Source organism: Leguminivora glycinivorella, chromosome 15 (genome assembly GCF_023078275.1).
Source record: "Leguminivora glycinivorella isolate SPB_JAAS2020 chromosome 15, LegGlyc_1.1, whole genome shotgun sequence".
Lineage (NCBI taxonomy): Eukaryota > Metazoa > Arthropoda > Insecta > Lepidoptera > Tortricidae > Leguminivora > Leguminivora glycinivorella.
In genome coordinates this window covers 10,103,294-10,126,411 of record NC_062985.1, presented here as the reverse complement: position 1 = coordinate 10,126,411, position 23,118 = coordinate 10,103,294, and the positions used below count along the sequence as shown (strand labels likewise).

Genomic DNA, 23,118 nt, shown 5'->3' with positions numbered 1-23,118 from the left:
AAGTGAAGTGATGCTAGACGGTATTTTTGTTTACCATAGACACCATAGTCTTGCTGCTCAAGTCTAACGCTTTTTCTTTCTATTCCTTCAATTTAAGCAGTGGTATTTTGGGAAGCAGTATAGGATATTTGTCAAATCAAGTTCTTATAGTAGATATTGAGGATTAAGCAGTACTGCTGTTTACCATGGTCTTGCTTTGTCTTCTTAGTATATCAGTTTAAGTAGTGGGGTTTTGGGAAGTAGTAGAGAATGCATATTAAGCAGTGGGTGCAAGTTCTCATAGGTAAGTCAGTGTATACTAGGCGGTACTGCTAATTACCATGGTCTTGCCGGGCCAATCCAACTTTGTCATTCCGTTCCTTCTATTTAAACAGTGGTGTTTTGGGAAGTAGTAGATATATAGTGATAGAAATACAATAGTAGAGAATGCAAGCTAAGCAATGGGTGCAAGTTCTCATAGGTAAGTCAGTGTATGCTATGCGGTATTGCTGTTTACCATGGTCTTGCCAGTCCAGTCGAACTCGCCGTCGTCCTGGTAGCCGCGGCGCTCGAACAGGTCGCGGAACATACGCCGCAGCTGGTCGTAGTCGGGCGTCTCGAAGAAGTCCAACCGGCGCACGTAGCGCAGGTACGTCGCCAGCTCCTCGGGGTGCCCCTCGCATAACACCTGGAACCAAACAACCACGCAATTAAGGATAGGACCTTTACTATAATGTCAAATGAACATGCGTTGGAACATCCCTACGCTACAAATATGGCGCCTGACAGAAGAGCGTCGCGTCGCGCGAACCGCTTGTCATTCGTGTGTAATTTACTCTTTTATTTTAGGTTTCAGAGGTGATCTGGTGTTTTTACTGTACCAGCAAACTGCACATAATTAACCTGTAAACAAGTGGCCAATTCCTCACACTGTGTGGTGAAAGAAAACGCACCTATTAATCTGGCTAGATTCACACAGCGTATTTTTTTCCCGTGTATCGTATGTGATATTTTATAGAATATCTTAGTGACAGCGAACTTAGTTTGGCAAATTTCGAAATCGTTCTCATGGAATACGAGCTTTTCTCGCAATACGCCATGTGAACGACTGTTAAAGTTGTCATACAAAATTCACTGCATCTCTTTATCACTCTTCTGTATCCGAAAAAACAGTTGACAGATGAGTATTATAAGGACATCACTAGTACAGCGTCCCCATCCCTAGGCATCGCTGTCAACTGGGCGTCAGACGGACTGGAAGCTTCCATGGGGAGCATTTGTCACTAAGCTTGTATTTTGAGATTCCGTTCAATAAACTGTATAATTAATAGTGGTATCCTGGTGTTTTTACTCTAACAGTTTCAGAAGCGCGATATTAAGTACCCATATACGCCCGTACTATGTAATTTGTCCGAAATTGACAATGTCACCATTCTCGCGCCGCGCTCGTAACCATTTATTGTCGTCGAACAGTATTTAATTAACACCAGTCGATCTGATTCGACGAGTAAAGACACTAGCACCATATACTAAAGTTAAAAGTGTAAGAGGCAAAGGATGTGGTCAAATCCTTGTCCGTAATTGTGCCAACAAAGAGGTAGAACATGCCTCGTGTGCTGGCGTGTCTTGTGTTTACTTTCAGATCCATTGGAGTTTACGAGATATTCACACTTTGGAGTAATATTTTATCATAATGAGTGTGAAATCGGAAGTAAAAGTGATCCAAACACAGTGCTCTGGGGCTGAAATTATCAACATCCACTATAGTAGCCTGTGTTGTGTTTCTTTCTTTCAGATCAACTTAATTATGTACATGTTGAAGATACTAATACTTTTATATACTCACAAAATGTATCACAATAAGTACCACAGTAAGTCATGGACGGTGAGATGCTAACCACATCCAAGTTGTCATTCACATAATGCTCCGGGCAAAGAGTATTACCAGTATATATAGAGGGGCTGCAGTAATGAATAATCATTAGCTCACTTGTGTGTTGTGTTTTTGTGCTTCCAGATATGTTTCAGAATACATAATACATATTGAACCTACTTGTGATATATTGACAATTGTCACAGTGTCACAGTGAAACAGAGTATAAGATACAAGTACTTAGATCTAAATTACACCTAAATGATTCCTTATAACAGGTGACTTTATGGGTTTAATGATCTACAAAGAGAGATGATCATTATCTTGCCCTATTTGTCATATTAAAAATAAGTTTGTCCGGAATGACATGGAATAAGGTATTTATCCTACTCAATAATATTGTGCCATTGCATCTGGCTTATGTAAGTATACTGACAGTAAATTTTAGATTCACTACAGGTTAGTATAATGGATGAGTAAATAAGCATAAGAAAACTTTGACAACTCTTTTGTGACATAAGTTTTGTCACTTTACCGGGGACTGTATTTTGAAATCTGTCTTAGTGACATTCTTATGCATATAAACTCTGTATGATCTTGCATTTTTCTAAATGAGGAAACATATTGCTATATTACATGGCACAAATTCATCCAAAATGTTGAGGAGATAATAATAATATTAAAAAAAAAAAAAAAAAAAAAAAAAAAAAAAAAAAAAAAAAACCGCTGACACTGACGGACGTGTCTTTGGATAAATTTTCACAATTTTATTTATTTTTATAGTATTTTTATCGCCGTTCTTGGTTTTTGTGGTTCAGTTTATGTGTATTTCTTACGCTACATTAAAATCATGTACAATGAAGAACATCCAACGAATTACTATACTATCTAAATACACGGATATCAGCATGAACTGTCAAACGGCGATAAGTGCATTGTGAAATTTGTGAAAATGTTAACGAGGTCACGCACCAAAGCGGCACAAAGAAACGCACGCCCACCATCCCCGCCCGCCTCGTCCAGCTCCCCGTCCGCATCGTCGTCGGGCGACGAGTTCGCCACGGCGCCCGACACCGACGGGTCCAGCGACGAGAGCGGGCCGCCGCCGCCGCCGCCGCCACCACCTGCGCGACGAGGGCGGCCACCGCTGCCGGCACGCTTGGGGCCTGCGGGACATCCTGCCCCGCCCACGGCTCCCGCTGCCGGTGGTGTAGTGCGTCGCATGACATGGACTCGAGAAATAAACGAGAATGTCATGCGCGCCTATTACGGGGCCACAGAGGGGGGAACCCGGCTATCCGCGTACCGTTCGAGAATGCTGCCTCTGTTTCAGGCACTCGAGCCATCCACCACCGTATCGGAGCAGCGGCTATCGGATCAGGTGCGCGTCATTCAGCGGTCAAAGCGGTTGGATGACGCCACACTTGATCGGCTCCGCCAGGAGGCTCTCGCTACTCGCGCGGACCCTGCCTCGGGGCGGGATTTGCCCGCCATGTCGCCGGACCCGGTGCCCGAACCCGACCTGGCACCGGAGGCGCCGCGGGTTGATTCCGGTAACGACGGCGGGGACTTCGCGAGTCAGAGCGAGAGTGAGCCTGCCAATGAGCAACTGAGGAGGTCTTTGGAAGAGGCGATTACGCAGTATCGCTCCACAAGCAATCCTAGGCCACGATTACCACGTCTGCCCATGAATAGACGCAATCTAGCGCTAATAGGAGCCTTAAATGCTTTACTAGATCCATATATGCGGACTAGTAAAGATCTAGATGATACACACTCGATCATGTACTGCGGGGCCATCGCGGCGTGCCGTGTTGCTCGAGTCAAGTTTCCGGACGCTGACCGTGCAACTAGGACCGCCGAAGGTGTCCCTGCATGGCAAGTACGGATCGAGCGTCGTATCAACTCGTTTAGGACTCTCATTGCAAAGCTGATCTGCTTCAGAGGGGGTAATAATCGCCCCCGAGTAATGCGCTTTGTGAACCAGGCGTTCGCGGGGACGGACATCAGGCCCCGCGACTATTTGGCCAATGTCACAGAGCGCATCGACTTCCTGAAGCAGAAAGTCTATGCATGGGCAAGCCGTATTCGCCGCTACAGAAAGCGTGTGGACCGATTCCAGCAGAATCGTCTTTTTCAAAGCGACCAAAGGAAAGTATACCGAAGGTGGGAGGAAACTGACCCTCGTGTGTCTGACGTGCGGCTGCCGGATGCTACTGCCATGTCTGATTTCTGGCGTAGCATCTGGTCGGTGCCCGTCGAACACACGGAGGGTGAGTGGATGACCGTTGTCGAACGCGAGTGCGAGAGCATCGAGCCTATGGGGGCTATCACCATCAGCCCCGACGACGTAAGTTGTGCTACCCGTACGGCCCAGAACTGGAAAAGTCCTGGACCGGACGGATTGCACAACTTCTGGCTAAAATGGTTTCGATGCTCGCACTCGCGTTTGGCAACGCAATTTCAACAAGCCCTCGATCTTGGTTCTCTCCCACCTTCCCTAACAACTGGTGTTACTTTCCTGCTCTATAAGTCCGGTAGTACCACGGAAGCAAAAAACTACAGACCCATCACGTGCTTGCCTACACTTTACAAGCTCCTTACATCCATTTTGAGAGCAAAAATTAACGCGCATATTGTCGCTAACAACATTCTGGCTCCCGCTCAAAATGGATGTAGGGTTGGGTCCCGTGGTACTAAAGAGCTCCTCCTCATAGACATGACCATCTGCCAACAAGTTCGGCGGAACAAGGGGGCCATTTCGGCCGCTTGGATTGACTATAAGAAGGCCTATGATTCGGTGCCTCATTCATGGCTGAGAAGGGTATTGGAGCTGTATAAACTTGATGCAGCTTTAATATCCTTCCTGGCTGCATGTATGAGGCAGTGGACCACAGTCCTTCGTCAACCAGGAGGCAGGGATGGCCCCCTGGCCCGCAGGACTTCATAAGGATTGAGCGAGGAATATTCCAGGGTGACAGTTTGAGTCCATTATGGTTCTGCCTAGCTCTGAATCCCCTCAGCACGCTGCTGAAGGATTCTGGGCTAGGTTGCCGGCTTCGGAGAGAGGGTGAAGTCATCTCTCACCTTCTGTACATGGACGATCTCAAACTATTTGCACCGAACACCCAAGACCTGATGGTGCTATTGAAAACCACAGAAGTTTTCAGTACCGCCATCAGAATGGAGTTTGGTGTCGATAAGTGTGCGGTCATGCATGTGCAGCGGGGGGAGGTTGTAAATTCAGAAAATTTACAACTTTCTGAGACGATGTCGTTCAGATCTATCTCTGAATCAGAAACCTATAAGTACCTTGGTATGTCACAGTCGTTGGGTATTGAGGATGTTGGCATTAGACGGTCGGTGAAGGAGCGCTTTTTCAGTCGGCTGACAAAAGTCCTTAACAGTCTTTTGTCAGGAGGCAACAAAGTGCGCGCCTTTAACGCCTGGGTAATGCCTCTACTCATATACTCCTTTGGCATACTACGGTGGACCCAGACTGAGCTGGACGCCCTGGATCGGAGGGTCCGCTCACTGCTTACCACACACCGTATGTTACACCCGCGCTCGTCTGTTATGAGATTGTACATCCCACGGAAGTGCGGAGGTCGAGGCTTCCTAAACGCCAAAGATCTCCACAACCGTGAGGTGTACAATCTCAGGAATTACTTCCTTAACAACGAGTGCGGGATGCATCGTGATGTGGTGGCAGTGGACGGAAACCTCACGCCGCTCTCCTTGGCGAAACAGAACTGGCGCAAACCTGTGGTACTAAGTACTGCGGACCGCAAGGCGGTATGGGAGAGCAAGCAGCTACACGGGCGGTTCTACAAGGCCCTCACGGGACCCGATGTAGATCTGCTCGCATCGGTGAACTGGTTACGATTCGGGGACCTCTTCGGAGAAACCGAGGGTTTTGCCTGTGCAATTGCGGACGAAGTTATGATGACGAACAACTACCGGAAATATATCCTGAAGGACGGTACGGTCGACATTTGTCGGGCATGCCGCCGTCCCGGAGAGTCACTCAGGCATATTATTTCCGGTTGTTCTCATCTTGCTAACGGCGAGTACTTGCACAGACATAATCTCGTAGCCAGGATTATTCACCAGCAACTTGCTCTTCAATACGGCCTTGTGGACCGCGAAGTACCGTACTACAAGTACTTACCTGCGCCAGTTCTCGAAAATGGTCGTGCCACGCTCTATTGGGATCGATCTATTATCACTGACAGGACTATTGTAGCCAATAAACCTGACATTGTGATAATAGATCGACTGCAACGCCGGGCAGTGCTCGTTGACATCACCATCCCCCATGATGAGAATCTCGTGAAAGCCGAGAAGGACAAGTCCAGTAAGTACCTAGACTTGGCTCACGAGATAACCGCCATGTGGGATGTTGAATCAACGATCATTGTTCCGATAGTCGTTTCAGCGAACGGTCTCATAGCGAAGAGTCTCGACCAACATCTTAAGAGACTCTCGCTAGGTGGCTGGATCAAGGGCCAGATGCAGAAGGCGGTGATCTTGGACACAGCACGGATAGTTCGACGGTTCCTCTCTCTGCAGCCCTAACCACCGGCAGCTTGGGCCCTGCCCCGCTGCTGGCGGCACCCTAGGTTAGGTTTTTTATAATGTGTTTATATGTGTTTTATATTGTTTTGTATGTGTTTTTGTATTTTACTTTTATATTCATATTATAAACAGCCTAGCCTAAGAAAGAAAATAAATAAAGATTATGATAATATTAACATAATAATATGTTGATGAGGTTAATTATGCATCTTGTTAAAACCATAATGTGTGTTAAAATTAAGGGCATAGCACTGAAGTATAGTGTATTGTTGATGCTGTTTTGTTTATAATAATGTTGGTTTAGCATTGCAAACATTTTTGACAAGAAATGTAATCAATGTAATGTAATCATGTTCTAAATTGAACCAAAGACAAATATATTACCTAGACAGACACTTGGAACATTTATTATCATGACATAGTCCAGTGTCCATTTAATGCATTGACAGTGATATAATTAGTTCCTTAATTACATTCCTTTCCAGATTAATGTATTGATTACAGTAGTTGCCTGCCGGTAATCTGGTAAATATTGACCATAAGTTGAAAATACTTGCATTGATAAGGCATGATTCCAGATAAATCTTGCTAAAAGCTGGAAACACCAAACTGGATATCTATTGAACTATTTATGACACTGGTAAAATTTGTCATAGCTAATGGTAAGAGATTTTGATATTTATAGACCCAGTATGGACTTTAACAGTCTACATGCTGTACTTGTCTTTTACAACAAATCATTTTGATTTGGAAATGGGCTTGAAACATGCCAATCAGTTAAGTTTTTAACAGATGTGCAATAATCTGAGGTAAATAACTTAATTGGAGCTTCTAATAATTTTAACCCCTCCACTGCGAAGGAACGTTTCCGAACCGAAGCATGACAAACAGTTACCTTACCGTTTGAAGTTGACAAGTATTGTCTACTTTTAATATGTTCTGTTCCTTGAAATATAAAAATAACTGTACACTTCTATTGCTTCTTGATTTCACAAGAATATATATATTTTACATGTTTTGTGACTTTTGCAAGAATCGAAAATAATGATATTTTGTTATAAAAACTCAATCACCTGTACTAAGTATTCTTTCATATGCATAGTATTAACACAACTAACAAAATTATGTAGTTGTGCAGGTGGCAGCTATATGGATAATGTTGTGCTTTAAATTGCACATATACCTACAGCTGGAGCACCTCTCTAGTGTGTCTTTTGAAGCATTGTCTGGCAAGCTTGATGGTTTAATTAATAAGCTTATGCACCATGCCTGATGATGATATATGAATACCTTTGTCAAGAACCATTTGGTAAGTGAACAATGATAGATAAAATATTACATTATTTGAATGTAGTAAAACCTCGATAAGTCAAGCCAAGTGCCATATGATTATTCTTGCTTGACTGGACTGTATTTCAATAATGGTATCTTTAGTAAGCGTGTTACCTTATTTAGGGGCACGGGAAAAATAAGCCAAGTTTCATAAAAAATATTTTTGGTTGGCTGAAATGTATTTCAATACTGGTATTTATAGTAAGCGTGTTACCTTATTTAGAGGCACGGGAAAAATCAGCCAAGTTTCATAAAATTATTTTTGGTTGGCTGAAATGTATTTTAATAATGGTATATATAGTAAGCGTGTTACCATATTTAGGGGCACGGGAAAAATAAGACAAGTTGCACGCCGGATTAAGATCCGAGTTGTGTTTTGTCTTATTACTCTCAGATTTAAGAACTGAGTTGTCATTACATATTAGGGTGGAGCGAAAAAACACTTTTCTGGAATTAGCAAACCTAATAGTTATCAATCAATGCCCCTTAGTCTAAGAAGCCTTTGTGCAAATTTTCAGATTTTTAAATCAACATCTTCTGCCTCCGCATTAGGTTTGAAATTTCGAAAATCTCATACAAACCTGAAAATTCAACTTTTAGATGAAAAATGTTTTTCTGTAGTATTATGTTCAGTATACATTATTGATACATATTATTACAAGAAACTACCAAAAATTGCGAAAATTGCGTTAAAAATTGCCAATTTTCAGTATTTTAGCGGCTATTTTGGCTAATGTACTGAAACTAGACAAACTTTGGCGATTCTTGACGCTATTTTCGCAACTTTTTGTAGTTTCTCATAATGATATGTATCAATAACATATACTAAACATAATACTGCCGAAATTTTTTATTTATCTGAAAGTTGAATTTTTAGGTTTGTATGAGATTTTCAAAATTTCAACCCTAATGCGGAGGCAGAAGATGTTGATTTAAAAAGCTGAAAATTTGCACAAAGGCTTCATAGACTAAGGGGCATTGATTGATAACTATTAGGTTTGCTAATTCCAGAAAAGTGTTTTTTCGCTCCACCCTATTACATATATGCACGCCGGATTAAGAACAGAGTTGTATTTTGCCTTATTACTCTCAGGTTAAGAACTGAGTTGTCATTACATATATGCACGCCGGATTAAGAACCGAGTTGTGTTTTGCCTTATTAGTCTCAGATTAAGAACTGAGTTGTCATTACATATATGCACGCCGGATTGAGAACCGAGTTGTGCTTGTCCTATTACTCTCAAATTAAGAACCGAGTTGCCATTGCATATATACACGCCGGATTAAGAACCGAGTTGTGTTGCCTATACATGATGTTAATAATATATTCTGTTCACAGGGTTTCCTGATAAGCACATTGTACCTGAATTTTGTGGTATCCACGGTAATGTAACTAATGTGATATCCACAAGTAAAAAAATGAAGTGATTTCCGTCACTTAAAGTGTGAATCATAATTATAATGGTTGCTACTAAATCTGTTGTAACAGATATTAAATCTGTTATACATTAAGCACTTTGATTATTGTGTGTTTCTTTAAGTAGGTCTGTTACTGGTATATGCAATGTAGGCCGTCGGAGGCGGACCATATGCATAAGACTTCTAATTCTAATTGCTTCTAATTGCGATGTAGACTTTAAGAAGTGGAACATCGTGTGTTGTATAGACTATCCTTAAGAGGATTGGTCTGTTTCTGCTATTTGTGATGTAGGTCTTCACAGACGCCATCATGTGTTATATAGACTATCCTTAAGAGGATTGGTCTATTTCTGTTATTTGTGATGTCGGTCTTTAGAGACGCCATCATGTGTTATATAGACTATCCTTAAGAGGATTGGTCTGTTTTTGTTATTTGTGATGTAGGTCTTCAGAGACGCCATCATGTGTTATATAGACTATCCTTAAGAGGATTGGTCTGTTTTTGTTATTTGTGATGTAGGTCTTTACAGACGCCATCATGTGTTATATAGACTATCCTTAAGAGGATTGGTCTGTTTCTGTTATTTGTGATGTAGGTCTTTACAGACGCCATCATGTGTTATATAGACTATCCTTAAGAGGATTGGTCTGTTTCTGTTATTTGTGATGTAGGTCTTTAGAGACGCCATCATGTGTTATATAGACTATCCTTAAGAGGATTGGTCTGTTTTTGTTATTTGTGATGTAGGTCTTTACAGACGCCATCATGTGTTATATAGACTATCCTTAAGAGGATTGGTCTGTTTCTGTTATTTGTGATGTAGGTCTTTACAGACGCCATCATGTGTTATATAGACTATCCTTAAGAGGATTGGTCTGTTTCTGTTATTTGTGATGTAGGTCTTTAGAGACGCCATCACGTGTTATATAGACTATCCTTAAGAGGATTGGTCTGCTTCTGCTATTTGTGATGTAGGTCTTCAGAGACGCCATCATGTGTTACATAGACTTTCCTTAAGAGGATTGTTCTGTTTCTGTTATTTGTGATGAAGGTCTTCAGAGACGCCATCATGTGTTATATAGGCTTTCCTTAAGAGGATTGTTCTGTTTCTGTTATTGTGATGTAGGTTTTCACAGACGCCATCATATGTTATATAGACTACCCTTACGAGGCTAGTTCTGTTCTGTTATCTGTGATGTAGGTCTTACAGACGCCATCATGTGTTATATAGACTATCCTTAAGAGGATTGGTCTGCTTCTGTTATTTGTGATGTAGGTCTTACAGACGCCATCATGTGCTATATAGTCTATCCTTAAGAGGATTGTTCTGCTTCTGTTATTTGCGATGAAGGTCTTCAGAGATGCCATCATGTGTTATATAGTCCTTAAGAGGTATATCCTTAAGAGGTTAGCTTGAGACCTTGTTTGTCAAAAGCATGTTTTATGACCTTAAAGAGTAATGATCTCAAGGTTACCTTGAAAGGGTCACTTACATGCATACTTTCCAGAGGTCGCTGGTGAAATTACGGTTTCCAATAGAGCGGAGAGAGCAACTGTTCGGAATGCCTAGCTGAACGAATGCATGCTACAGGCTGCGCGACAACCTTGTCATGAAGGGCCAACTTCTGCGGTCGTTGCGCTGACAGCCACGAAAGAAGCCGTATCACCGTGGCTTGCGTATGAAGATTTGATATGGTAATGTGTGTTGTCTTATAGCAAAATTGGTGGCTAGTACACATTGATTATTACCATTTATTAATTTTATCATGTTGATAGAAAAAAAATAATCAGCGATTGTTAAAGGTCCTGCCAAGGAACAGCCATGTATTCTGCTTAATATATATTCATGAAAAAAAAAATTACATTACAATATTTTGTAATATCTTGATTGTCATTGTTTATTACTAAATTATTTAACGGCTATGTAAGCCGGATCTGTAATTGAGAGCACCTACTATGCCAATTGTAAATTAATTTCTCGTAACCTTATCATGTTACTTGAACGACAGTTGTGTTGTACTGATTCTATCACCTACTGGCTTAGTTCCAAGGAAAAACTATCACGTTCTCGTTACATTAAGGAACTTAGTATTTCCCATGTATGTTACAGAGCTTCTTAACAAGAGCTTGTGCTGTGTTGGAAGGTGGCTATGATCACGCATAGGGTGTGTCATGTTAACCTCTCACGAGTTGTACGCCTTCTTGCGCATGTGGGGAGCTTCACAGCCTACAGTGACGAAGCCAACTGTGAGTTTGTTCCATGTATTTGCTATTTAAACGACACTAATCATCATTATTATATTGAGCGGTTGGTTAGTTTGGAATGCACCGCTCACGTAAGTCTTAACTTAAGGCATAAATGGCATAATACTTGCCTGAAAATAAATGAAATGTATTGATGGGTGAAGTTATTTACAAGCAAATATAAGATGGTGTTTTGTACACCAGTAATTACCTGCCCGCCGCTAGATGTCATCTATTTTACATAATTAATTTGACTAATATATAGTATCGATCATGGCGGTAAAACATGTACTTTTCGTACCATCGCACCTTAATAGTTTTAAAGCCTTACTGGCTGTGGAGTTGTTAAAAAAATGATCTGACTTACTTGTACTAGGCTAGTCTGGTCATGCAATCTTGAGTTAGTTCAGTTATGTTATTACTCTGATTCGACTATAAAATGAGACCAATTACCTATCTTGGTGTAAGTTAGCCTTAAACTACACCGGCGTTTCCAACGGTACTCGAGTTAATCACTCCAAAGAACCAGGGCCTGGGTGTGTAGCTGGAGTATACAAAGTTCTTGTTCACTCCGCAGAAAAGAACAAATGAACAGATGAAGTCTACCGCCACCAGTTGGAGGCGCAGCCTGCGTTGGCTGCAGAAGTCATCAGCACGCATAGCAGTGACCTTTTCGGGACGAAAGGTCGAGGTCAGGTGATGGCCGACTATAAGGACATCACTAGTACAGCGTCCCCATCCCTAGGCATCGCTGTCAACTGGGCGTCAGACGGACTGGAAGCTTCCATGGGGAGCATTTGTCACTAAGCTTGTATTTTGAGATTCCGTTCAATAAACTGTATAATTAATAGTGGTATCCTGGTGTTTTTACTCTAACAGTATGTTCTTAAAGACACCTCTTTATGAAATAATAGTGTAACTGAAAGGTGAGATACGGTATTCAGAAGAGGGATTTCTCGTGATTTTTTTTAATTCTCAGGCCCCGTAGCCGAATGGCATTTCTACGACGCGAAACGAAAACGAAACGCCGCGATAGCGTCTGGCTCTGTCGCGCCAATACGCAAGAGCGATAGATATAGATATCTACGAGCGTTTCGTTTCGTGAGGGTTTCGTGAGCGTTTGTGCTATTCGGCTACGCACCCAGGACTTCTCATCACATTTCACAAATATACCTTACCAGGATTCGAACCCAGGGCCAACAGCTTAATAGTATTACTAAGGCGTAAGAAATATCTATACAATATAACCCATTTTGTTTCCTCTCGAGTGCAATAAAGAATCCTGAAAGACTACCAGTAGGCCTAGCACATGATGGCCGCGGGAGTGTGTCGCCGCGAGATAGATCACACGTCTTGTTCTAACTGTATTAATGACATAAGGACGGGTAGTCTATCTCGCGGCGACATACTCCCGCGGCCATCATGTGCTAACCCTGCAGACATCGTTCCTTTATATTCCTCAACACCAAATGACGTCAACCTACTTTATCGATATCTAGGATACCCGAAGCATCTATCGATAAGCGAACACGCCTTTGCAGCACGTGATAAAGATAAGTGGGCTGACCTTAACGTTGATACTGATCCTTGTAACTTGTATTAATCGTTAGCTAAAATCGCCGTCAATAGAAATTGTCAACAATGTAAACAAACCATTATATAAAATATCAATATTCCAGCACAATTTTATTATTTCAAAAGTTGAGGATCATAATGTGATATGAATTGATAATAACACATGGATTTAGCCAGTATCTGATGCGTTAGGATGTAAATTAAAGACATTTTGACTACAAGGTTTGTTTACATTGTTCACAAATTCTATTGACGGCGACTTTAAGTTAATCACGCGTAAAGTATTTGATATTTGGTTTATGAGGTGAAAACGGGTTTGCAAACAATAAAACAGTTTAACTGGTTAAATTCAGAAAACTAAAACCGGTAATCAAATTACAGTTCAGAATAAAAGATATATAACTCCCGCGGTCCCGGGTTCGAATCCCGGTAAGGGCATTTATTTGTGTGATGAGCACAGATATTTGTTCCTGAGTCGTGGATGTTTCCTATGTATATATTTGTATATTGTATAATAAATTATATCGTTGTCTGAGTACCTGCAACACAAGCCTTCTTGAGCTTACCGTGGGACTCAATCGATCTGTGTAAGAATGTCCTATAATATTTATTTATTTATTTTATTTATAACTAGCTAGAGTCCCGGGAAAATACAGGATAAGCTTTATCACCGAAATCATCTCTTATGGGAGGAAATAATGATGGCAAGGATTTACTATTAAATAAAATAGTATGGAAATAGACATTAACGCACACGCTTCCCAGGGAAAATGCTAGGGAACTATTAGTCTATAAACGCTTTGTTAAATTTGTTTGACTTTGTCTGTCACTTTTACTTTCTAGTAATTAAGTTTTAGGCATAAGTATATTAAGGCCCACTTGCACCAACCACTTAACCACATCTCGGACACGCGATCAAATATATGAAAGAGGCGCGTTCCTAGCACACATTCTAAGCACGTCTATGTGAACGCGTACCATGCTTGTATGAGTGACATATGACAGGTTGACTGTTTGCGTTTTTGACAGGCGGTAACTGTCAGGTAACCGAGGGGGTGGGCGGTGCTTTCAGCGGGGAGCGGAAGTGGCCATACTGTACGACAGTACTCTTTATTATACTGTGACTTAACTCAGGGTTAGTGGGCTGTCATCTGTCAAATTCCATATAAAAAGGTGGGTTAACCCTCCTCTTTTGTTGGTGAAAGTGGCCCTAATAAAATTATAGTTATGTAAAGTACTTACCTCAATAGGCGTCGCACGCTTGGTGTCACCAATTTTTTGGTATCTTTCTTTGAGTGTATCAGCTTTTAAACCTTGCCAGGGTAAGGAACCACGTAAAAAATACATAAACATATGCCCGAGAGCCTCTAGGTCGTCGCGTCTTGATTGTTCTGGAAATACAAACACACATGATTAGAACACACAAACAAAAAACATGAAATTTAATGCTTGTACAAAAGCCAGCTCTTGTAATTTGATCGGATCAACATTAAGATTATCACATACATCAATGATATGTAAGGAAACATTTAATCTGTAATTACCCTTATTAAAGCTTGACTTTTACTGTGAAAGGGTTCTACAGTGGCCTAGGATTCAGATTGGTTGACTGTATGTATATGTTATCAAAATCGCTGTCAACTTAGCTTGGCCTGAGACTTTGCTTATGTATTTTATAAAACAAATTAATGACTATGTGTCTTTGAAATACCTCGTTTGGCCCTACATAGCTGCAGTGACAACTGGCAAATATTGTTTTCAAAATGTACCAAGTATACAATTTACATAAGTAAATAACCACAGACGTGTAACGTTCTGTTCTGTCATACAAAAGGAGCGTGTGTGTCAAAACATCTTCATTTAGAGAGTGACTTATGTTCTTACCTTTTCCTAAATGTGTATTTATTGACATGTATCTTGCGGTCCCGGTGAGTGACTTATGCTCCCGATATGGGATATGTTTGTTTGTCTCTAAATCTATATACTCTTTGGCCAAACCAAAATCTGAAACAAGACAAATTGTTAGTTTAAATTCATAAAATTGGGAAAAAAAGGATTTGTTTAGGTGACCGAGCGTAAACGAGGTCGTTTAGGTTACAAGTATTTTTGTTAAGTTTATTGCGTTTATGTTGTCTAAAAATGTATTGCTAGAGTCTTGAAGGAATTTTATTGTTTAGTCAGAATTATTGACTCTATACTATCACCAAAGAAGATCGAGTACCTGTTATAGAGAATTACTGTCAAAGTAAAATGTGAAATGGCACATGTTTAAAACTTTTGAACCTCAGTTTTGACAATTTGGTCCACATTATTCACTTGCTATGTGTTAAAATTGTCAATAAATTAATATTAACGCCATCTAGCCGATATTCAACCAAAGGTGTAGCGCCATCTAGGCGACCGTACATTTCTCTCGATGGTTCAGAGATACGTTTTTTTCTTGGACTTTATCTGTCTGTGCGGAGTTTTTGATATCACTAAGATAGGGATGATGTTACTAGATTTCAGCACACGGAACATTTTACTAGTGACAGAAAGCTATTTGATTTGTTTTATGTATTGTTTCTCACTCTGTTATTTTTAAATAGTCGGTACAAAAATACGAGCAGTAGTGTTTAAGTGACTGATGGAATTCTCCATTATGGGTCGTATACGAATGCAAATAGGTTGGGGTAATAGATTTCAACCGCAGCCTCGCTGTCAGCCGGCAGATTATGTTTCTGCTCACTGTATTGTCGTTCCAATCGCATACTATAGATGGCTACCTAAGGTCGAGCAAAACCAATACAGTCAGTTATCTATTTATGCTTTTAAGGCAGTTGTAGTCTGTCCAGTCTGTCAGTTTAGTCTAGTCACACCATTTAATGGTCAGGGGCCCATTTCTCGAAGCTACAAGTTACAATTTACAAGTGGTTGTTAATGTCTAATATGACAAGTTGGAAAGAGACTTCCGCTTGTAACTTGTAACTTTCAGTTTTAAGAAATGGGGACCGGGGCTCACCGGTTCAGTAGCCGATTCATCCGACCTTTAAAGAAAACGAGGTCAAATTTCTCAGGGAACACTTATGAAGAGACCTTCTCAGCAGAAAAGACGAAGCAAAGAGTTTCGTACGGATAGATTTACACTCCCCGAAATGTATCCGATAGACAAATAACTACTGAGCAATGGAAGCTCATTCAGCAGTTTTTTGTTTTTTCGTTTATTTTCCTGGCGTTATCTGAACATGAGTTTCCCTATTCTTCCCTAACTTTGCATAAACGCTCAGTCACTATTAAAGATCTCTAGGTCATGTTATACTGTTCGCCCTGATTCGTCTCATGCGCTCGTAACCGCTAAGACATGTATGATTTGTATCTCGTTACCTAATAAATGACTCTAATGAGTACGATAAAACCATGGCTGGTTGCAGTCGAGACGAAAAGGTATGCGTAAGATAGAGATATCTGGGTTATCATTCCAGGTGTTCCGATAACTTATTTAGGCAAGAGTCTTCCTAATTATTTCCCGATTTTGCACAAAAGATTCTATTACAGATGTCTAGGTCGTGTTATACTGTTAGCCCTAGTTCCTCGCACGCGCTCGTAACCGCTAAGAAATGATTGTATGACTTGTATCTCGTTACCTAATGATACGATTCTAATGCGTACGATAAAACAGTTGCGGTCGACACCGAAAAGGTATTGATGCGTAAGATAGGGATATCGGTGTTATCGTTTCACGTGTTTCGATAACTTCGTTGTATCACTATTATGATTTATTTGTCAGTGTGTTGCTCAGCAATGCAATTGTAGTTTTAGGCATAATACAATGCATAGGCAATCATCAAGATAGACATCCCGCTCAAACTTAGAAACGACTTGATATGAACCTTATTATTACAAGTAGCATTTTTACATTGATGAAGAAGAGAATATAGGCTCCCGTCGAACAATGTCACTTTCTAATAATTTCGGGATCGTTCATAACAAATTACGTATTTCTCAATTTATGCCCAGGTTGTTTAACTAGATTAACTTTAAATATTCAACATCTGCATGGACACGACTATCAGCTAGGCTAGATATTCAGATAACAAATCTAAGATATAGATAACCTAATTTTGAATGAGCGCTTACCCAATTTAAACTAGAAATCAATTGAAAGAAAAACTTTAAAATTTTCAGCCGATTTCAGGATAATATTTAAAACATTTTGTAAGGACTCACCAATGATGTGGATGATTTTTTCCCTTTTAGTTGCTGTTCTACCTATTAAAAAATTCTCCGGCTTCACGTCTCGGTATATTAGATGTCTCGTGTGGACATACTCGATACGATGTAACTGAAATCCATACATGTCATATTTATTAAACAGTCACAGCTATTAATAATAAGACACATCTACTCAAAAAATTAAGAAAAAACTTATTTGATAAGTAGAAACGACCACATTAAGGTCCTATTCTGACGTTGATTAGTGTTATTGCGACTTAATACATTTGCAACTTGTGTTAGCAAGTGTGTAAATACGCACTTAACACTAATCAATATATAAACAGGCCCTAAAGCTACACATGTTAGTTTAATCTCAGCAAGTCTTTGAGACGCGGCTATGCGTAGGTAGAAGAAAGCGAATACTTGATTTTGATCCACCGCAAAGCAATCTATAAACTCGCAGTGTAGGTAGTCAACTTAAATCCCCAGAAAATTTTACTGACATCCTTCAACGGTTTTCAAGTGAACTGTTATAATAATAAACATCCCAAGTGGATATTTCGTAATGAGAAATTGAGTATATGACAGACGCTTTGAAATTTGGACTTTCAAAATGTAAACAACAGATCACACTATATGAGGACTGTTCAAGACTATTCTCCACAACATTGTAACTCGGTACATTTATGTAGTTCATTTGTCTCTGGGCCAACGAGCCACATTAAGTGATTAGTGAGTAACGTATCCAATTAGTCGGTGTGCAAGTTAACTGCAAGATCAGAATTTGCATAATTGTACGTTGTAACACATTGCTGCCTGCGATGAACCGTCTCGTGTAGAGCTAGAGAAAGTGTTCTAGACTGCACTATCTAGAGTAAGTGCTTTTTCTGCGCACAATAGTTGCTCTTTCACAGCAATGATGTTATACCACTTACACCATTCTAAAGACTCTAGAGTGCAAATTCGACCACGGAGCAAAAGTATAGGCATATTCGAGTAAAAAAGATTCATCTGTGTCTAAAAGTGAAATAACATAATATGGGAAAGTTTACTGTAACTACATTTAGGAAATTAATAAAAATAGGTACAAAATACTAACACAATGAATAAGGACTTCCGCAAAGTAGACACGTTCTGATTCAGAGATAATCATTCATAAACAACTCGCCAACAGAAATACAATGATTACCAACCAGTTCAAGCCTATCAGAAGTTTCGGAAATATATTCATCTGGTAGTTGCAGGCACCAAGGAAGATAGGAGCTAGGGAGTTAGATGTGTACAGGCGATAACTTACCAGCTGCATAGCGATCATTAACACAGTCTTTAAAGAGAACCGCCGGCCGCACAGATCGAAGAGATCCTCAAGCGACGGCCCCAGCAGTTCCATCACCAGCGCGTTGTACTTCCCGCACGGCCCGAAGTAGTACACCTCCGGGATGCCTTCCGCTGTCGAGGGGGCTTTAGGGCCAGGGCAGAGGGGAGGGGAGGAAACATGACATCAGTACAGTACCTTACATAAGAGCAATTCTCTCGCACCGCTTTGACTACAATACTGTTGTTGACACAACACCGTTAAATAGAAATTTGCAGGTCTGCGAGAGCATTGCTTCAATGTATACACAATATAAATATAATGGCCTGTCTTGAATTGCAACAATAAGTCTTTCAGTTTTATAGCGAGATTTTCCTTTCATTATTTGTAAGATCTGTTGTATAGGGCTTTTAAAGAATGAAAGGAATGGCTCGTTTGAACGGTAAGACTGTATTTGCAAGTCAGCTTGCCAGTTGGTAAATGGCGGCACGTTACAACAGCCTTGTGCTCGGTTAGATGCCCTCGCGACCAAGTGCCCAAAAGTCGTCCGGTGTTGTGTCAGAAAACGACTTCTATCACAGACAACTAAACTAATAGACCGATGTATAGGTATTTTGGGCCGTTGGAATTGCTAATCAGAAAAGCAACTGGTCACACTCATAACATTAGTCTGAAAAGGAAAATCTCGTTTACACACGAAATAGTTTCCGTCAAATCACGTGTCTATTATTCTTATTTCTACTACTCAGTGTCGGTATCTCTTTACCGTATTCTGTGTGGTTCCTAATTAAACCAGTTGCCACGTAAAATCAGTAACAGCGTTGATAGACCATTCCGACAATGTCTCTAATAGCAACTCCGATTCGAAAATATCTACCAGTAACCAGATGTTTTAGTCTGATCATAGACCAAGACTGGCCGCAAGAGGCGTGGAGCTTCACAAGCGGAATATCAAGGCCATTCGTACATTGCGAGTCGAAAGTCGAGCGCAATATAATGGTTTTGATTCGTCGCTTGTCACGCCGCACGCCGCTTGTGTCCAGTCTGCGGCTTAACTGACCATCGTCATCATCTTATGTCCTTTGGAAATCTGAAGATCATTCGTCTATTAATTCAGGTTGTCTGTGTCTACCTACGAGTCTGGGCTCGCACTTACTAGCTGCATAGCGATCATTAACACGGTCTTGAGCCTGAACCGCCGGCCGCAGTGCACGAACAGGTCCTCTAGCGAGGGCCCTAACAACTCCAGCACCATGGCGTTGTAGCGGCCGCCGCAAGTGCCCAGGTAATACACTTTTGGTATACCCTCTGGTCAAATGGTTACGTTATGTGTCGTGTAATAAGGACCTAATGAGGTTAACGCCATGAACAATAAATATCAGATAGTGTCGCTTCGAAACATGCTAGCACAGTTTAACCTTTTGAACGCTATTTGTCATAAACTCCAGTCACAAGCTCCTGAGCGTAAGGGAGCTAATGTAAACATTAACTTGAAAACGACTACAACTAGTAACGACGAGTTTAGTGTTCTTGGAGTTCAAAAGGTTAATGATATGTGCAAAGTCTAAGAAAAAAAATCGTGCAATCGTGTTTAACAGCTGAGAAGATATCGCACACCGAAAATATGTCGCGAGATATTTCATGGTAACTGAATTATCATTATTATCAAATGTCAAAGTTAGTTACCGCATGTTTGGTGTCTTACTGCGCTACGTTATTTTGCGTTGGTGGGCTGTTAAAAACGAAGCATGAATTTCCCCAGACTTTACACACCGATGAAACATTGGGTACCTAAGCTGCCTCATGCGTAATCTGCCTTTAAGCCCCTTTTATTAAATAAGACAAACCTCTTAATTCTTTTTGCATTACATAAGATATTTGCAATTTTATTAAAAAATACCTAAAGTTTTAAGCCTGCTGTTGTGCTGTTTGAGTTAGATAAGAGATTTGCCGATGCCGTTACGAACATAATTTATCTAATAAGTCAGAGATTTTCATCTTCTTCGTACTTTCTTGCTTGCAAGCTAAATAAGTCTGGGTGCCTTTAGCTACTCTAGATTCTGTTAAATCTAATTCATTAGCTAATAAGTTTTTCAACAATTCATCATAGTACGGCTTTAACAGACAAAACGGTACAAAACCTTTTGCGTAAAAGCTAAATAAATTAAAGGGGTGACCAGACGGTCGCCAACAAAACTTCCGACCAATATTTCCTTTCCGGTTTCCAACCTTATTTTGACATTAAATTTCAGTACGCTGCAACGACCGATCAAGGTCAGAGTCGAAAACTTGGTCACTACCTGGCCACCCTTTTTATAAATTTTAAATAAATATTATGTGAACTCACCATGTGTACCGAGTAACTTGTAAAATCGGTACTCTAGATGGAGTTGTGGAGCCTTGGATTTCATAGGCTCCATCTTAATCGCTACATGTTCATTGTTGTACAGATTTTTCCCTGTAACAAATAATTGCGACGTGAAACAAAGACAACAATTAAGAAATATTACCTCTTACACACAATGCTCGAGCAATATTACTAAGAATATCTTACTCTAAAGTAAATTACAAGTCCGTTCTACAAATAGATAACAGTCCTAAAAACTAGTTGACCCATCACATTTCTGAATGTTAGGGTAATTTATTGCGTTTAATACGCCCGATATTTTAAGTAGTATGTTCATATTTTTTACTTAGATAATTCAAGTACAAGTACATACGGACAGCTGATATCTGACCTGACGCCGTACCGAGTAAGGTCAAACCTTCATTAAGAAGTTTGCTGACCAGCTCTTAACATTAAAGACACCGGAAATATGTAGCGTGCGTGTCGAGATAAAAAATGTTACTTGCAGATTTACCAAGCAAAAGATCAGTCGAGAGTTCAAGATCAACAGAGTCCGTTGAGGCCGCGTAACGCCGTGGCTTGCGTGGACGACGGTCGCGCGATGGTCGCGCGACGGCGATGCGACGCATACGAAATCAAACCTTATCGATATGGAAGTATGAGACGCGACGGCGACGGTCGCGCGACGGCCGCGCGACCGTCGCCCACGCAAGACACGGCGTAAGTCGTGAAGACATATTACACAATATTTGTGGAATGTAGATTTATACGCATATTCTAAAACTATTTGACATTTAACCCTTGAAGAGTTTAAGTTACTTGCTAATTTCTGTGCAATAACGATCTTAATCAACTTGAAACTTTTCGCAGAAATTAATCATAATAATACCAAAATCAAACTGCGACTGACATGGTAAACAATGATGTCTGCCCATTATTGTCAAACTTGGCAAAGTCAACATTCAATCAATCATAGTGAAACCTCATAAAGGTAAGTCCACACCAAGGGTGACATTCCGATCCGTTGTCGAGTGCTGAATGCTGATGTAGATGAGTTGTCCGATCGAGCAAACCATTAGAATAATACATTTTTTATTTATTTCAGAACATGACTACTACACCCAAAGGGACAGTGCTCACGCCTTCGAACTTAATCGCACACAGCTTCAAAAGCATTCAGATTAAAAAAAGTTTTGTCGCCTTCAAATATTTTCCAGGATAGCATGGAGACCTGAAGATCTGACCAACATTTCTGACCTTTGGCAACAATAAGGTGAAGCTGCAAGGAGCTCGTATTAGTGCACAAGAACACGTATGACATTGTATTAGGCGAGATTCGTAGCAAGCGTCCGTTAACTATCAACTTACTCATAATATTTTTCGTTACCTACTCGCTCCATGGTCTCCATAAAACCGCTAGCTGACTAGCGGACGACGTTCTTCTCGAAAGTACGTCAGTGTGGACTAGGCCTATAATAATTGATGGGAACTTTAAACACTTTCATTCCACAAACCAACAAGTTATTTACGTCGCCGTGCCGTCTTGAACGCAATCAATACTAACCTGTAATTGCCTGTTATGGTACTATTCAGACTTCTATTGTTTCTACACTAGGTCGACTATACGTAAACAAATGAAGCCGCAAAGGTTGACCTAGTATATAGGAACAAGGTTAAATAACTTCTGAGAATTTGAACATGCATTTGGTTTCCGTAATCAACAGTGCAACCTATAGGGTTTATATTTTCGCTATGTTCTAATATTGTCCGGCTTTCGTACTTTATGTCCTCATACCCGTGAGGCCTTGTTTAAGTGCTTATACTCGTATTTATATTTTTTTATTTCAGCTGTTTGTAGAATGGCATGAAACGTGTTTTCTACTACAGAACGGAGTATTTAATAAGTTTTTTAGTACAAGACTCTCGCCTAGAGTTTTTGTCAAATTGATTTCGGATGGCTCAACCTGTATAACCGGTAATCAGAGCAGTACAGGACATTAGTACAGTGATTCAAGTTAATGACTTACTTCTGCGACCGACCTAAGTGGTAATACGTCGACGTAAGCCGTGATGCTTAATTTTCTATCGCGACTGCTACACGAGACGAACTATTATTAAAACCAGGTGCAACATTCGAACCTAAAAAATAGCGTTTTTGACATCGAGACAATGCGAAGTCAATCAAAGTCAATTTCAATTTGAGATCCGATTTGTAGAGTTTGAATACGGCCTAAATGTCCGAGTGACCTAGAAGATTCGTA

At 40.6% G+C, this 23,118-nt stretch overlaps 1 protein-coding gene across 11 annotated transcripts in view; it reads right to left on the bottom strand.

Annotated features, from left to right (window-relative positions):
* Positions 1–23,118, bottom strand: part of LOC125233968 (casein kinase I) — a 71,947-nt gene that overhangs the window by 23,778 nt on the left and 25,051 nt on the right. For 10 of the 11 annotated variants that reach the window (XM_048140147.1, XM_048140146.1, XM_048140142.1 and 7 more), the window contains 6 exons: positions 20,858–20,968; positions 18,493–18,656; positions 17,208–17,322; positions 14,886–15,005; positions 14,244–14,392; positions 497–667 (listed from right to left, as the gene is read on the bottom strand). In XM_048140147.1, the coding sequence (XP_047996104.1) occupies positions 497–667; positions 14,244–14,392; positions 14,886–15,005; positions 17,208–17,322; positions 18,493–18,656; positions 20,858–20,968 (830 nt within the window). Of the gene's footprint in view, positions 1–496; positions 668–14,243; positions 14,393–14,885; positions 15,006–17,207; positions 17,323–18,492; positions 18,657–19,666; positions 19,819–20,857; positions 20,969–23,118 lie in introns of all 11 variants that reach the window. The other variant, XM_048140148.1, reaches the window with a different exon arrangement.